The 17,099-nt window shown below is 39.9% G+C and overlaps 1 protein-coding gene across 1 annotated transcript in view; it reads left to right on the forward strand.

Moving 5' to 3' along the window:
- ATKRS-1 (lysyl-tRNA synthetase 1) overlaps positions 1-17,099 on the forward strand; it is a 161,052-nt gene that overhangs the window by 100,341 nt on the left and 43,612 nt on the right. Inside the window, exons 13-14 of the mRNA XM_089384261.1 lie at positions 1,471-1,614; positions 1,909-1,977. Of these exons, the coding sequence (XP_089240387.1) occupies positions 1,471-1,614; positions 1,909-1,977 (213 nt within the window). The remainder of the gene's footprint in view (positions 1-1,470; positions 1,615-1,908; positions 1,978-17,099) is intronic.

The following is a 17,099-nucleotide window of genomic DNA, read 5'->3' on the forward strand; positions in this document are numbered from 1 at the left end:
AATGCCATGGCTTCTTGGCTCAACATGTCAACATTTAGAGGTGTAGCTAGGGGCTTTCAATGATGTGGAGGCTCCTCAAAGCCTAACACTCATCCTAGGAGGGGCAAAGTTGGGGCTAAAGTGTCATATGTGCTCTCAAAATTGGGCTAGACATCCTCTTTTTGGTGTTGGAGAGGTGTGAAGCCATCCCTCACAGTATCTTTGCTGCATGTGTAATGAACCACTTGAAACATACCCTTAAGATGAAAGTGAGTTCAACATAATGAGGGACAAAAATCACTAAAGTATCATGGTGGGCCATATTCAATGTTAGGGGCCCAAAAATAGTTCACACAAACCTTATCTTGAAATGCCTTTGTAGCTTATGGTTTGGAAGCAAGTTACCACACTTATGTTAGGATGATTATACAATTACCCTATTAGGTGCTTCCAGCCCCAAGGGGAAAGGCATTTCACAAGTAGACCCCATCAATCCATAAATGCATATGATAAATGTGGACATGGAATGGGAAAGACTTCAAGGAAGATGGCCATAGCCATGGTACTAGTTGAAGGAGGTCCAACATCTCGAGTGTAATGATGAGAAGAGGGAGCGACCATGGAGGGATGAGTTACCCCTTTCCTTGGTCTTCTTTTTCCACCCCTTTGGTGCATCTTTTACTTTAATGAGATGTCCTTTTTTTTTGCATAGCTCTAGAAGATCTGAAACCCCAACAAACCAACATGAGACTAGCCCGAAGGGCTAGAAATGGCAATGGTATCTGAAGAACAATAGGCCAAATATGGGTGGAAGTCTTTCCCATTTGCTGAGTTTGTGAGGCTTCAAGTGGGAAACAGAAAAGAGGCCAGTCTGAACATTATGTCATGTTGAAAGGGCTAGGCCCCAGACTCTGCTAGGATGATGTGTTGAGGGACTGTCTGCTGGCATCTAATGATGTGTTGGAGGAGAAGTGTCTGGACTCTCTTAGTAGTGTTTGGACTCTGGATTCTCTTAGTGGAGGCCCAATCAGACTCAAGTAAAGAAGGCCCCCAAATCCCCTTGTTTGTGGGATGAGAGAGTCCATCTGCACAGTGATTTGATTGCTTAGTCTTGCCTCTTCAGAGGTGTACATAGCCCTACCTCCTTCTGGATCTGGTTCCATGATCTTGAAGAAGGAAACACAAAATTTTAACTACCAGGCCCACTCAAACTGTACATTAAATTGGAATTGGATCTTTGTAAATAGAGCATGACATACTGATGATCATATTTGGGATGTTAACTGTTTCAGTTTTGGCATGCTTACTAATTTGTATGGATTTGCTGCAGCATATTAGTCATGGTTTTCCCTGCAATAGCTACTTCTTGCATATTAAATAGTTTGAATTTTACCCAACAGGGTTATCGTGTAGAAATATTTTTGCTGTTTTTGATGATATTTAGTAGAAAAGTTGAGTGCAAGTTTGAATGATATACATGTGATTTGGCAGCTTGTCGGACATTTCTTGGAGGAGCAGTGCGTAAATCCATCATTCATCATAAATCATCCTCAGATCATGAGCCCTTTGGCAAAGTGGCACAGGACAAGGCCAGGGTTGACTGAACGTTTTGAACTATTTGTTAATAAACACGAGGTAATTGAACCATATATTTAGTTTGGCTTATATTTTAATAAGTTGATATTTATGTCTATTCAGTGTGAATTTATATGATGGAAGAACACAGTCAATCTTAAATTTCGGCAGGAATGTGTAATATTACATGCATTATCATGTTATTTTATTGTAGATGCTTTGTGCCATTGCAGTCCATAATGTAATATGCTTATTCTCTAATCTAAATTGTTTGATATGACATTTACTATAATTTTAAAGCATGATTTCTGCTTTTGTGACCGTTAGTATTCAATGCTTTTTCATCTATAACAGGTGTGCAATGCCTATACCGAGCTTAATGATCCAGTTGTCCAGCGTGAGCGCTTTGCAGATCAGCTTAAGGTATTCATGTTTTTGTTAACTGTTATGCATGTGTGTCCATTGCCTTGAGTTTCAGGCATAGTTTTGTGCACTTTAGCATTACAACTATTTGAAGTGTATTTATGTAAATTTGGAAATTGGCAATCATTAATACTGCTATTAACCTTTGCTTTTTTTTTTTTCTTGCTTTTGTAAGGCAATCATCGAATTAAATGAATTCTTATTTTTATATGTATCTTTTTCACCATGCACCTATCACACACTGTCACATCATGGGTTTTCCACACTTGTGCTGGAGTATGCTGATGGTATTATGCACTGAAATATAGGGGATGCACATTGACCTATTTTTTCACCGAGCAATTGAAACAATTGTTTGATATCTGTGCTATATGGAACTTGGTGCATGTTATCATTATATTTTTAGTTGTCAAATATGGCAATATTGTTTGAAGCTTATTGATTGCAGTAATATTTTGTTCCCCATATTTCTCTCTAGCTTTAATTTTCAAATTTGCTCATCAATAATTTATAAATTATGTCAAGGTGAATCTGTAATTGCACTCTTTTTCCAATGAAAAAATGATTTGCTCTATCACAAAAAATACAACGTCATGCTTAACTGGTTGATGCTCATAGTACTAGTATCTCCTTTTACTTTGTTACATCTTTGCCTGTCTTCTGAGAATGGAAAGTGCTCAACAATCCCGAACCAATCCTGTTCAAAATTTGAATTTTTGTGTGTTTTAATAACGTGATTCTGCTCATTTCTGGCTTTGTCTTTGAACTCACTATGTGCCTTGGTTGTATTGGCCTTGTCATCATGTTTGGCTTGAAACACTACTGACCTGCAGTTTGGTTTAGCAAGGATGGTATTCATTTATTGGCATTACCTTTGAAAATCTAGATGGTCTTCATCCTATCAAATACTTTCCATGTAGAGAGGCAATTGCTCTAGAGTCTAAACATCTATAATTTGTTTTTGAACATTTATTAATTGTTGTCAAGTACCTCTTTCAATATTCTTTGAGCGTTGCACTTCTTGGGGAGCTTGGCATCAGCTATCATCTTCACCATTGTTTAATACCCCACTCCACTCATCTCTGGAACACACACTGCTTATGTTAAATCTAAATTGGTAACAACAGTCGCTGCTTCGGCATTATCACATGTTCAAATCTACATATGGGAATGTTAGCATGTTCAAGATGTTAAAACATCCAATAGGAGGCAACATGAGGAGGTGATCTTTGACTACATTGAAAAATGCTCAGTGGTACATGTTACCTCCCCAGATGTACCAGGCAGGACTTGCAGTGAGCCACCAAGGTTGAACAAGACACTTGTTCGAATTTTTTCCTTTCTTCTGGTTTTCTTCTATACGCAACTTTCATACCCCCATGGGGGAATTGTAATAAATGATGTTAGCATGATGAAATTATGTAAAAAGACTTAGCTCCCTAGGACTTAGTTATAACTTATTAGGGAAGTTACTCTAGAGTGTTTTTTTTAACTTCGTTAATTTTTTTTTTGTTTTTTAGCGGATTAATAATTTTGTAAGTTTTTTCATTCATACCTTCAAAACTGGAGTATGTTCTAATAGCTAGGCCTTAGTGGTGTTGTCTAAGTCTAAAGTCAATGTATATTACCATGCTACTTATTATCCAGAGTCTTATGGAATTGCATTTACATTTTTCAAGGATTTTTTACATAATTTTTTTTGCTGCAAACGGGAATTGTCTTTTTAAATTTATTTAATAATTAAAATAAGTGGTACTAGGAGGTGTCATATGCCTTGGGGGTACTTGTTTTCTAACTCAGAGTACCCACTTTACCTTAGTACCCCCTTTTTGAGAGAAAATATTAATTTTTCCTCATGAAAATTAATTATTCACTCAAAAAGGTGAATAAATTAACTTTTTCAAAGTTAAAAAGTTTCCTTTTTTTGTTTTTTCTAATTAAAATAGTTTCCTCTTTTTCTAATTAATTTTTTTTCCTATTTTTCTAAGTTGAAGAGTTTCCTCTCTTTTAAGTGAAGAGTTTCTTTGGAAACTCCTCCCTCTTGGTCTATAAAACAAAGCACTATCTTCCCTTTCAAAAAGAGTTAGAGAGTAAGATTGGAAGACAGCTTTGCTAGCATTTGTAATTGTTCTGTGATTTGGAATAAAAGGCTTTGGAGGCAAATAATTGTATAGAAGCTTTGTGTGGATGCTTGATTTTTAAGATATGATGTAATATTGCTTTGTGTTTATATTGCTTTAAGCTTTGTTATAGGCCTTTGTAGGGGTATCGTTACCCAGTAGGAATGATTTTTTCAAAGTTGGTTATTTGTTAAATTTGTTCGTTGTCTTACAATATTGCTAATCTTGGAATTCAGGATTATATGTGCTTCTAATTTGATTGGCATATTTTTCTAGATTTCATATATTGGAAACACCTATCTCTTAAAGTTTCTTTGCAAGAATTTGTTGCAAGCTTTATAGGCACCTATGCTCCATTAACTTTAAACCATAAGAAGCAATATCTCACTGTGCTCCAACAAGAGGCTCCATTCCTAAGTATTCCTCCTACAAGCTTCTTCCTTTTCTCTTACTTCTAAGCTAAAATCTCTACAGTCTTTTCCGGTTACTTTTCTAAGCTATCATTGATATATTTGACAAATCTTAGTGCTAATTGTTTGTTGTTCTATCAACAAATAACAAGCATCTAAGAAAGCTAACTTTGAGCTAACTTTAGTTAGCTCTTTCTTGGTTGTTTGAACTAGATTTGCTCATTTTTTAAATAATTTATCACTTGGAAAATTTCTGATTTTGGGACTAACTTTTGCAGGTGTTCCCAAAGTCATTTGGGCATCTTTCAACATTAGTAGCTTGCTGTTTTTTGCAGGTTTGTGCACACAAAGGAGAAGTGCTGCCCAAATTTTGGTGATTTAGACCATCTTGGACACCAAAAGGCATCCATATCCTCCCCCCTAGTTAAAAAGGGGCCAACAAACCATTTCCCTTTGTTTCAAGGGTACCAAACCTTCTAAAAACATCATTGTAACCTTGAAGGAGCTAGTGGGAGCCCCCTATGCATCGCATCCCTCCTACACCGAGGGGATTTTGTGTTTTGTCTCATTTTTGTGATTTCCTCAATTTGGGTAAAAGTAATATAATGTAATAAACCCAAGCACCACAAAACATTCATTTCTTAGCTTAGATTTAATTTTACTCATGAATTAGATTTCCTTTTGTCTTAGATTAGATTTACTTCTCTCCAAATAAAGTAACGAATCTTTCCCCTACAAGTTTTGTTATATGTTTGGCTGTCGTAAGTGAAGGCTTGATTTGTGGCATGATACAAAGAGGACTTGTGTTGTGTTGGATAGTCTAATTTAAAAAAAAACCTTTTAACTCTTATTGTGAGTCTAGAAGCATTTTGTTGACTTGTGGAATCAAGGGAATGCCATGAAACCACGTTTCAACTTTCTTCTCATTGGATCTCCAAGCAACTCTTGTTTTCATTCGAAGGATAAAGGCCATAAAGGAAGCAAGCCATATATTAATTCCTTTTCTTGCAATCACGAACAAATCACATATCCGTTTCTCCATTTTGCACTCACTTTAAATAATTCCAAGTAAAATTAGCCATAATTTACCAAGAGCACTTCTTCAAAACATTTGACAACATCTTCATTGGGCCACGATTACATTTGCCAAAATTCATATTTCAATACACAAGCATATGCTTTGGGCATTGGTCTATCTTACTATATCAATCTTATTGTTTAATTATTTGCTTGTAAGTCGTATGAGTTATATGCTATTGGTTTTGTACTTTTGGTAGTAGAATAAACTCCTAGAATAATTTGTTTATTTTGTTTTAGCTTACTTAGCCTTAGTATATTGTTTAAGGACTAACCCCCTTGGCTTCGCTAGGATTTAGCTTAGACGGAGGAGTCAAGATACAATGATAGTAAACTCGACTTAAGACTCGCCCCCAAGGCCACTCCCAGTGGATTGAAGATTTCTTCCATGTGACTTGAGGTGTGGATTAGGTGGCGACAACAATACAACCACAAATATCTCCATTAGAGTGATTGATCTATTTCTATCAATGTAACACTCATTTACAGTTGAGGACAATTACTTGCACACTCTCTCCTAATATTGAGTTAGTTAGTGAAATAACTAAGTCTTGTGAAAGGGGCATGTAATTTCTTATGTCTATGAAATTTATTTAATAATTGGTAATCTAAGAGTGAACTTAGCTAGTGTTAGCCAATTATAGCCAAGATGGTGGAAGCCTTAGCCTAAAGGGTAAGTGGAGAATCTTAATTTCTAAACCTAACACCTAACACTTTATCAACCTAGCAATTAAACTTAGATCTAGTGAATAAAAACACAACTGGGTTTTTTATTGTAAATAAAAATGTTCAGCAGAGTCACATTGAATAAACCAATCTCAATCACATAAGCACACACAAATTTTCTACCAAATCAAATCAATTCTTCATTAATAATGATTAGAACTTACTTGGTCTCCCTTATTGGGAAAATGGCCCAAACTGAGGAGAATACATGCAACAAATCTAGATCTGATAGAGCTAATCAAGCCCTAGTCTTGATTGATTTGGATCTCCTTGTTGCGCCCTAGCAATCTCCTCTGACCCAACACACTTGAGTAGAAGTTCACCCACCACAAAGATGCCTTTTTCAATGCTTTGTGCCCTTGTGTGTTGTGTCTTCTCCCTTGGCATAACCCTACTTTTATAAGCTTTAGTTATGATCAAGTACCTAACCTGAATCTCCAAAGTGATTGATGATTGACTATAAATGACTATAAAGGAGCCTCAACCTACTGCATTCATTTAACCAATTCAGATCATCTCTATTGTTTTGTTCAACATGTGAAAATGAGAATTTTCTGAGGCTAATCACATATGCGAAGAAGAGGAGGATTTTTGGTGTTGTTTGTTTTATCTTATGTGTAGGGACAAATCCCTAGAGTTACTGAGACTCAGTTATGTGGAGAGTCATCAATCAAAGGGAGCAACATATCTTCATCAAGGACAAATTGAAGCAGGAAATCCGAGTTACTTATCTGTCTAAGGAAGAAGAAGAAAGGTCGAATCTCTGGTCTTGTTTTGTATGAAGAAAGAGGTTTCGTCATGCCTTAGAAGAATGTTCTTCATTGATGAAGCGCTGGTCAAGCCCTAAATTTCTGTTCATGGGAGAAGGGTTGGTCAAGCCCTAGGAGTTCCTAGGTTGTTCCAAGAAACTGAGATTGTAATTTTGTAAAACTAATCAATTTCTCCTAAGAAAAATTTGCCGGGTTTTTACCTAGTTAGGGTTTTCGTAGGGTAAAATTTGTTGTCTCTTGTGCTTGGCTATCTCTTCATGATTCTACTGTCATAATTGTTTTACAATTGAGACATTTATGTATAATTGCTTAATGATGAATGTGACACAAGATGGATTAATTAAGAGATCGTTGGAAGTAATTATTAGATTAGGAAGTCTGAAAAATCAACAAGGTGTCAGAGTTGGGATAAGGGATCAACCATGTAGAGGTCAAGGATTTTGATTGGATCCAAATTCATATAAGAAAATGTGGAGTACAATTTATAAGAAAGTGGAGTACAATTTGATCCGAACATATCTATGTGCGAAAGCCCTTTCAGTACGTTGGGAGTTTTGATCCGATGAAGCCATGTTTAAATCTCAAATATTGTGAATATATGAAGGCTAGTGATCCAATACCTATTTGATCTTGAGCGTGGTAGTATGCGACTTGATTGTGTGAGTATGACAACATTTGTGCTTGGGCATTGAGAGCATGTTGGTGTGATGTCTGATCGGATTGTTTGGAATGCAGTTAAAATTCTATGGTTTGATCAAAGTATGATAACCAATTTGAATTGATGTGATTTTAAAATTGATCTGTGGCACAATGGTGTTTTGGACAAGTGGTGTTATATATACTCTGTTATGGTACGTTAATCCCTATCTTCTCTATCTTGAATGCTTGATTAAATGTATGATCTTGTGTGAAGAGCTTGTATGAGGATGATTGAGATTGAGAGGTGTGTGTGGAAGGAAGATTTGCTTCATTATGGTTGTAGGTTCATTCCTTGTTTTGGAGTATGATAGAATATGTGTGTTAATGGTCTAACTCCAACCTGGTATGTTACAAACCAATCTGTTGTGAATTGATCCAGGTCAATTGGTGAACTTCAACAAGAATAAAATGAAGGCTAAGATGATCCTTTGTGATGCCATCAAAGACCACTTATTCCCTCATGACCAGGAAGAAGTTTGCATACGAGATGTGCGAGTCCCTAGTCATTTTACACTAGAGTTCAAATGAGAACAGGAAGATAGTGTTGAGGCAAAAGCTAAGAAACACCAAGATGGCCATGACTGACAATGTGACCTCATACCTCACCAAGATCTCATACGTGAAGGATGAGGTGGCTGCCATGGGAGAGGTCATCCTTGAGGACCAATTAGTTAGGATTGCACTAGATGGTTTCACTCAGAAGTGGGATGGATTCATACATGGCATTGTCGCCAAAGAGCATTTCCCAGATTGGAGGAGGATGTGGGATGATTTCATCTAGGAGGAGACCAAGAGAAGTGCCAACAATGGCAGTGAGAGTGGTGTCGTAGGTGAGGAGTACAATGTTTCCCTTGCTGCTAAGGGCAAGAAGAAGGCCAAGAAGGGGTCTTCTAGTGGAGCTAAGTAGGAGAAGGGGATGCAAAAGGTCGAGGAGAAGGACATGAGCAAAGTGAAATGCTTTGCTTGTGGGAAGATGGGTCACTATGATGTTCAATGTCCCAACAAGAAGGGCAAGAAGAAGAAGGGAGTTCCAACTTCGGTAGAGGTGGACGAGTTCACTTCTAGATTTGACATAGAGTTTGCTTCATCAACATAGGTGGATGAGTTTGCCTTAGTGGTGAGTTTAACCATTCATGTCACATTTTTTAGCGTGTGGTTTGTAGATAGTGGAGCATCCCCCATATGACAAGAGTGAGAGAGCACTTCACTAGTCTCTCAGAGGATGATATTGACTTGGAGGTTGTGCTTGGAGATAACTCCAAGGTCAAAGCAACAGGAGTGTGGACAATGTCATTTTAGAGGGAGTCATTACCTCCTTTGAAAGTGACAAATGTTCTTTATGTTCCAGGGTTGAAGAAGAACTTGATATTAGTCTCTATTATGGAGGAGGAGGGGGTATGAGGTGCTGTTTTGAGGAGGACAGGGGCTGATATATCAAAAAGGATCTAGTTTCGAGTTTGCTCGTGTGATTGGAGTCCATAGTGGTAGGGTATATAAGTTTATATTTCAGCCTACTAGAGCCTTGGTGGCACAGACCAATGACAATGAGTTGTGTGAGATTTGGCACATGGAGATGCCCCACTTGCACCATGGAGCATTCAGGATGTTGAGGGAAATGGTTACTAGTTTACCTGAGTTCAATACTGAGCATCATGACATGTGTAGGGGGTGTGCTTTGGGAAAGTACACCAAGACACCTTTGCCGATCAGTGACAGTAGAGTTGCACGTATCCTAGACTTGGTACACTCTGATGTTTGTGGTCCTATGTCTCATGTATCATTGAGTGGATGTGAGTACTATGTGACCTTCATTGATGACCACTCTAGGAAGACTTGGATTTTCTTTCTGAAGACCAAGGATGAGGTCTTCAAGAGGTTCCAAGTGTTTAATGCTCTTCTGGAGAACCAAACAAGGAAGAAGATCATGGTGTTGAGGCAAGATAATGGGGTTGAGTATAGCTCCAAGGAGATGGAGGAGTTGTTTAGGAGCAATGTTGCACGAAGCCCCCCCCCCGGTTCGAAGCTCCGAAGCGCGTCCCGTACAGAAGCGCCTAGGAAGCTTCATCGGAAGCGGTGCTTCGGCTTTTTAAGCCGCTTCCTAGAATTTTCGAAGGGCCGGACGGAAGCGCCGCTTCCATGCCTCCGAAGCGCGCTTCGTACGACGCTTTGGGCCTCAGAAGCGCGGCGCTTCGGAGCAGGAAGTGCACGCTTCACGCACGCTTCCGTACGCTTCGGCCAAACAGGGCGCACGCAAGGGAAAAAGGCACTCTTTTTTTATTTTATTTTTAAAGTTATGTTAACTTAGCATTAAGGGGGTGGGTTAGGGTGAGGTTAGAGTGAGGTTAAGGTGAGGAATGAAAAGAATAAAGCCCCCATTCATTCCTCATTTTCTCACTTTGAGTTTATGAGAGTTGGAGAAGAGAAGAGAGGAGAGGAGAAGAGAAGAGAGGAAAGGAGAGGAGAAGAGAGGAGAGCTTGTAGGAGTGAAGGAGGAGCTAGGAGAAGGAGGAGGAGCTTGGAGCAAGAGCTTGGAGGACTTCATCTACAAGAGCTAAAGAGGTAAGTTCAAACTCCAAACTCCCTTATTTTTTTGACAATTTTTTTGTATTTTTCTCCTCCTTCTCCTACTCTTTGCCATTGTTTCTACTTGCTCCTTTATTTACAGGTTGTCCACCACCTATATCCATATTCCAAGATGGTGTTCTTTTGGCTTCTATGTATTATTCCACTCTTGGTTTTAATGATGGCAAAGGTGAATAGGAATAGAAGGGAAGAAACAGAAGAGGACAGTGGTGATGGTCCCAATATGAGTGACCCAATGTATGATGAGGAGGAAGGGTTTGAAGAGGAAGGGGATGAACTTGAAGGGGACACTGAAACACAAGATGGGAAAGCTACATCAACACCCTTGTGGAACTATGTGACCAAACTTGATGGGGGAAAGGGTGGTGGATCTTACAAATTTGTGTGCCCTCATGGTTGTCATGGAGGAAAACCATATTGTGGTTCATATACCCATCTGAGGAGGCATCTTTGTGGGGTGCTGGACAATGATGAAAAAAGGGTCCTGTGGGGGTACAAATTTGCCCAAACATTTCAACTGAAGAAAGAAGAAAATACATCCAAATAGAGATGGCTGCACAACAAAAAAACAAGAAACAAAAAACTCATTCTGAATCAAGTGCAACCTCTAAATTTGGTAGTTGCTCATCTCCTCATGGTACTTCTGCAAACTTTGGAGGTAGAAGAACAATAGGGGATTTCCTTAATGTTGTTGGGAGGGATGATGTGGATGGAAAGATAGTCTGTTTTCTTTGTGCTTGCGGTGTACCATTCAATGTGCTTCGCTCTCCCTATTGGCATGAAATGGTAAAGGCCATCAATGAAGCCCCAAAAGGATACGAGGCCCCCAACTATGAGAAAGCTAGAACAGTGTTATTAGAAAGAGAAAAAGCTAAGGTTCAAAGAGCTTTGACACGCTTTACAAATGAGTGGGTAGATTCTGGGGTATCCATTGTATCAGATGGGTGGACAAATATTAGAAACCGACATTTGATAAATGTTCTTGGTGTTTCTTCTAGTGGTGCAGTATTTATTGCATGTCATGACTCCTCCATCACTGCATATGCACAAAACATTGCAGATATCCTATTGAAATCAATCAAAGATGTTGGTCCGAATAATGTGGTTCAAGTGATCACAGATAATGCAGCAAATTGTAAGGCAGCAGGAAAAATTATTGAGCGTACTCATCCACACATCTTTTGGTCTGGGTGCCTGGTTCACACATTGAACCTTTTGATGCATGATATTGTGAAACACAAAGAATGTGGGTGGATTGCTGAGGTTTACAGGAGAGGGAAGCAGCTCATTAAATTCATCATAGGGCATACAAGGGTAAACTACTTCTATGGCACTTACTCCAAGTTGCAATTGCTTAAAATTGCAAAGACAAGATTTGCTAGTTATTACCTCACCTTTAGGCGGCTAGTGAAGGTGAGACAAGCTTTAACTAATCTGGTGTGTGCTGAAACATGGGATGAAATTAACACTGACATAGATGGTGCTAATGCAGTCAAGGACATTGTTCTTGACAGTTACTTTTGGGGACAGGTTAAATATGTTTTGCAATTCACCAAGCCAATTTATTACATGATCAAGTTTGCAGATTCAGATCGACCAGTAATTGGGGAGGTGTATGAGCAAATGGATAGCATGTTGGGGCAGATTAAAGACATTGTTGAGCCTAGAGATACCACCTTGTACAATTATATTCGTGTAGAGGTGGAAAACCGATGGGAAATGCTAAATGTTCCATTGCATGCATTAGCATATGTTTTGACATCTAAATACTATCATCCATCATGGCTTTCAACACCAGCACCTGGGGGGGGGAAGCAGGAGAAAACCACACCAAGATCAAGAGGTTCACAAAAAATATATGGCTGCATTGAGTAAATTAATCCCTGATGAGAAGGAGGCTGCATTGGTACGGAGACAGGTGAGCAACTATACGCTCAACACTGGTCCATTTGGGAGCATGCATGCAATTAAAGATCGAGAGACTTTTTCTGCTCTTGAGTGGTGGAACATGCATGGAGGGGGTACTCCACTTCTACAGAGTTTGGCATTGCGGGTGCTATCACAGGTGGTAAATACTTCTTCTGCAGAGAGGTGTTGGAGCTCTTATTCTTTCATCCACAGTGTTAAAAGGAACAGGTTGAATTTAGACCGGGCAGAGAGCTTGGTTTATGTTCATTACAACTTGCGATTGTTGTCCCATTACTGTGAAGATGCAAAGTCTAATAAAGACTTGTTGATTTGGGACAAGAATCCAGAGGAGCCCAATTTGGAGGATGGAGTGTTGCGATTAGAGCAATTAGAGGATGCTCTTATCCAGGTATGTCCATTGTGGTATGAATTTTCCAATTTTCCCTTAGAAAGCATTTCTCTAATTCATGTTTTTAATTTTTTTTGTTAACTAGTGTTTTTTTTTTGCATGAATTTTTTGAGCGATTCTACGATGATGATGACCGTGTTGATATGACACCCCCACCCCCATCTGGTCCCTTGGTTCCTAGGTTCCATGGTTCAACACCAACAGCAGGGGGTTCTTCTTCATCAGTTTCAGTGCCACGACTTCCACAGGCACCATCTTCTTCATTGCCACCACGTTCTATTCGTGGTGGAAGGAGGAGAGATTAGTAGATATATTCACAATCTACTACTTTTTGTCATAGATTACTCATTAGACTTGTAGACTTGTGAATTTGAATTTTGAACCTTTTTGGCTTGGCGGTGACCAAGTGACATATTTTGTAAACATTATTATTTGAATTTTGGACATGACAAATGTTGACAGTTGCTCACTTGCTAGATAAATCATAATATGCTCTATGTTTTATGTTTTATAATATGCTTAAATGTTTTATGTTTTATAATATGCTTAAAAATTTGATGTATGTTTGTAATAGCTAGAATATAGATGATTGTTGTACATACTAGTAACTACAATGGAATCATGGATGCCATATCTATCTTGATTTATGCAAAAATATGCATGTTTTCATGTCTTCTACAATTAATTTGGTATTTGGGATGTTTGTTTTGAGTATAAATGCAAGAAAATATATATATATATATATATATATATATATATATATATATATATATATATATATATATATATATAGCAGACGCTTCCGCGGATGCTTCGCTTCCTAGATTTTTGGAAAATGACGCTTCAGTGTCCCCGCTTCCAAAAAACGCTTCCGCTTCGCTCCCGCTTCGTGCAACATTGTGTAGGAGTGTGGGCATAAAGTGGGAGTACACAGTGCCTTATAACCCCCAGCAAAATGGGGGTGGCAGAGAGGAAGAACAAGGCCACAATGGGAGCTATGTTGCATGATCAGAGATTACCTTTCTTCTTATGGGCCGAGGCGTGTAACATTGCATTAAATTTGTAGAACGAAAGCCCACCCAGAGTCTTGGGGAGTAAGATTCTTGAGGAGGCTTCTAGCAAGAAGCATGAGATTGGGCACATTAGGATCTTTGGGTGCCTTACATATTTTACATGTCCTTGAAGATAAGAGGATGAAGTTGGAACCCATTGCAGAGAAGGGTATCCTTGTGGGTTACAGTGAGACTAGCAGGGCATATTGTATATATATTCTTGCACTGAGGAAAGTTGTCATGAGGTGGGATGTGAGATTTGAGGAGAGGGCCTTGAGGAAGTCCTAGGAGGTTGATCAGGTAGATCAATAGGCTCCTGAGCAGGGGGACACACCACAGGTATCGGGATTTTCAGATGGTACACCAGGCTTAGGAGGATCACCTACTTCAGGGGTGATAGGTTCATAGAGTCCGGTATCACTGAGTGCAGGATCATCAGGTGTAGGATCCAGAGTCGAGGATCACCGCTGACCATAGGAGGGCCTTCCTTGTCAAGAGGAGAGGTTCTAGTTGAGGATTTTCCCATACTAGCAGAGGAGGTTATTACAGGGAAGAGGAAGCCAAGATGGCTTCGCGAGACCCTGAAAGAACTCCAGGAGGCAGTGGAGAAACCCAAGTGGTCAGTGCGAGAGAGCAAACCACTAGAGAGGTTGGGTGGCTATGTGGTGGATGCTGCGGAGACAAAGCCAATTAGTTATGAGGAGGCCACTAGTCAATAGATTTGGAAGGATGCCATGGTGGAAGAATATGCCTCCATCATGAAGAATGATTTGTGGGAGGTAGCGTTGAGACTTGAGGGGAAGTCAGTGGTGACTTCCAGGTGGCTCTACAAGATTAAACATGCTGTGGATGGTTGGGTGGAGAAGTTCAAAGCTCGTTTTGCAGCGCAGGGGTTCTCACAAGTAGAGGGAGTTGACAATTAGGGGACCTTCACACCAATTGCTCGTTATATTTCAATTAGGCCACTAGTCAATAGATTTGGAAGGATGCCATGGTGGAAGAATATGCCAGGTAGATCAATAGGCTCCTTAAGTAGGGGGCCACATCACAGGTATCGAGATTTTCAGGTGGTACACCAGGCTCAGGAGGATCACCTACTTCAGGGGTGATAGGTTCATAGAGTCCGGTATCACTGAGTGCAGGATCACCAGGTGTAGGATCCAGAGTCCAGGATCACCGCTGATCATAGGAGGGCCTTGCTCGTTAAGAGGAGAGGCTCTAGTTGAGGATTTTCCCATACTAGCAGAGGAGGTTATTACAGGGAAGGGGAAGCCAAGATGGCTTCGCGAGACACTGAAGGAACTTCAGGAGGCAGTGGGGAAACCCAAGTGGTCAGTGCGAGAGAGCAGACCATTAGAGAGTTTGGGTGGCTATGTGGTGGATGTTGCGGAGACAAAGCAATTAGTTATGAGGAGGCCACTAGTCAATAGATTTGGAAGGATGCCATGGTGGAAGAATATGCCTCCATCATCAAGAATGATTTGTGGGAGGTAGCGCTGAGACTTGAGGGGAAGTCAGTGGTGACTTCCAAGTGGCTCTACAAGATTAAACATGTTGTGGATGGTTGGGTGGAGAAGTTCAAAGCTCGTTTTGCGGCGCAAGGGTTCTCCCAAGTAGAGGGAGTTGACAATTAGGGGACCTTCACACCAATTGCTCGTTATATTTCAATTAGGCCACTAGTCAATAGATTTGGAAGGATGCCATGGTGGAAGAATATGCCTCCATCATGAAGAATGATTTGTGGGAGATAGTGCTGAGACCCGAGGGGAAGTCAGTGGTGACTTCCAGGTGGCTCTACAAGATTAAACACGCTGTGGATGGTAGTGTGGAGAAATTCAAAGATCATTTTGTGGCGGAGGGGTTCTCACAAGTAGAGGGAGTTGACAATTAGGAGACTTTCACACCAATTGTTCGTTATATTTCCATTATACCAATGATATCTATAGCAACTGAGATGGGTTGGAGGATTCACTAGATGGATGTGAAGACCACCTTTCTTAATGGAATTATTCAGGAGGAGGTGTATATTGAGCAACCATAGGGATTTGAGGTGCATGGGAGGGAGTCTCATGTGTGTAGCCTTAAGAAAGCCTTGTATGGATTGAAGCAGGCGTCAAGGGCATTGTATGAGAGGATAGATGCCTACTTGTAGCAGATGGATTTCCATAAGAGTGATGCAAATCCAAACTTCTATTTCATTATGGTTGGTGACGATCCACTCATTTGGTTCTGTATGTGGATGACTTGTTTATTACAGGAGAGGACATACTCATCCAACACTGCAAGAGAGATATTGCTTTAGAGTTTGACATGACCGATATGGGATTGATGCATTGCTTTTTGGGATTCAAGGTTGGTAGGAGGATGGGCATATCTTCATGGGCCAGGGTAGATATGCAGAGGTCATATTGAGGAGATTCCATATGGAGGGTTGCAGGCCCATGGTTACTCTTATGATCACCAACTAGAAGTAGTTGCATGCTTCAGATTTCGAGGTGGTGAACCCCACCTTTTATCTTCAGTTGATCAGTTCTTTGATGTATCTAGTCAATACTAGATTGGATATTTGTTTCACAGTCAACATGTTGAGTCAATTTATGATGGAGCCTAGGAAGGTGCACTGGTTGGCTGCGAAACATGTGTTGTCTAGACCATAATCCATCAACACCTAGGAAGGTGCACTGGTTGGCTGCGAAACATGTGTTGAGGTACTCGCAGGGCACAATGGATTATGGTCTAGACTATGTTAGGGTTGATGGAGTTAGATTGATTGGTTGCACGAACTTAGATTGGGTTGGCAGTGCTAGTGATAGGAAGAGTACTTTCGTGTGTTGTTTCTCGTTGGGCTCAGTAGTTGTGTCTTGGTTCAGCATCGTAGAGGCAGAGTATATGGCATGTAGTCAGGCTAGTTGCGAGGTACTCTAGCTTCGCAAGATGCTACATGGCTTATTTGGTTAGAGGTTGAGAACAACTACGATCTACTGTGATAATCAGAGTTGTATCAAACTCTTTGAGAATCTAGTATTTCATGATCGGTCAAAGCATATTGAGGTCAAATACCACTTCATCAGAGACTGGATTCAAAGGGGAGTTGTGTAGCTTGAGTATATATCCACTAATATTCAATAGGTAGCAAACATTCTCACCAAGTCATTACTAAGGGGCAAGCATGTATTTTTCAGGGATAAGATGGGAGTGGTGAGAAACACCTTCCTCGATAAGAGGGAGTGTTGAAAATAAGGGGTACCAAGGAGGTGTTTCCTAGTGCATTTATCCTTTTGGCCTAAGAAGACACATTAATGACCCTATTGTTTAGTGATATTATGAGTTCTATTACTGTCATGAGCACATTTACTTTTTATGGGTGA

Source organism: Pinus tabuliformis, chromosome Q, assembly GCF_031772625.1.
Source record: "Pinus tabuliformis cultivar Carrire ecotype Pingquan chromosome Q, CPIR1, whole genome shotgun sequence".
Classification (NCBI taxonomy): Eukaryota; Viridiplantae; Streptophyta; class Pinopsida; order Pinales; family Pinaceae; genus Pinus; species Pinus tabuliformis.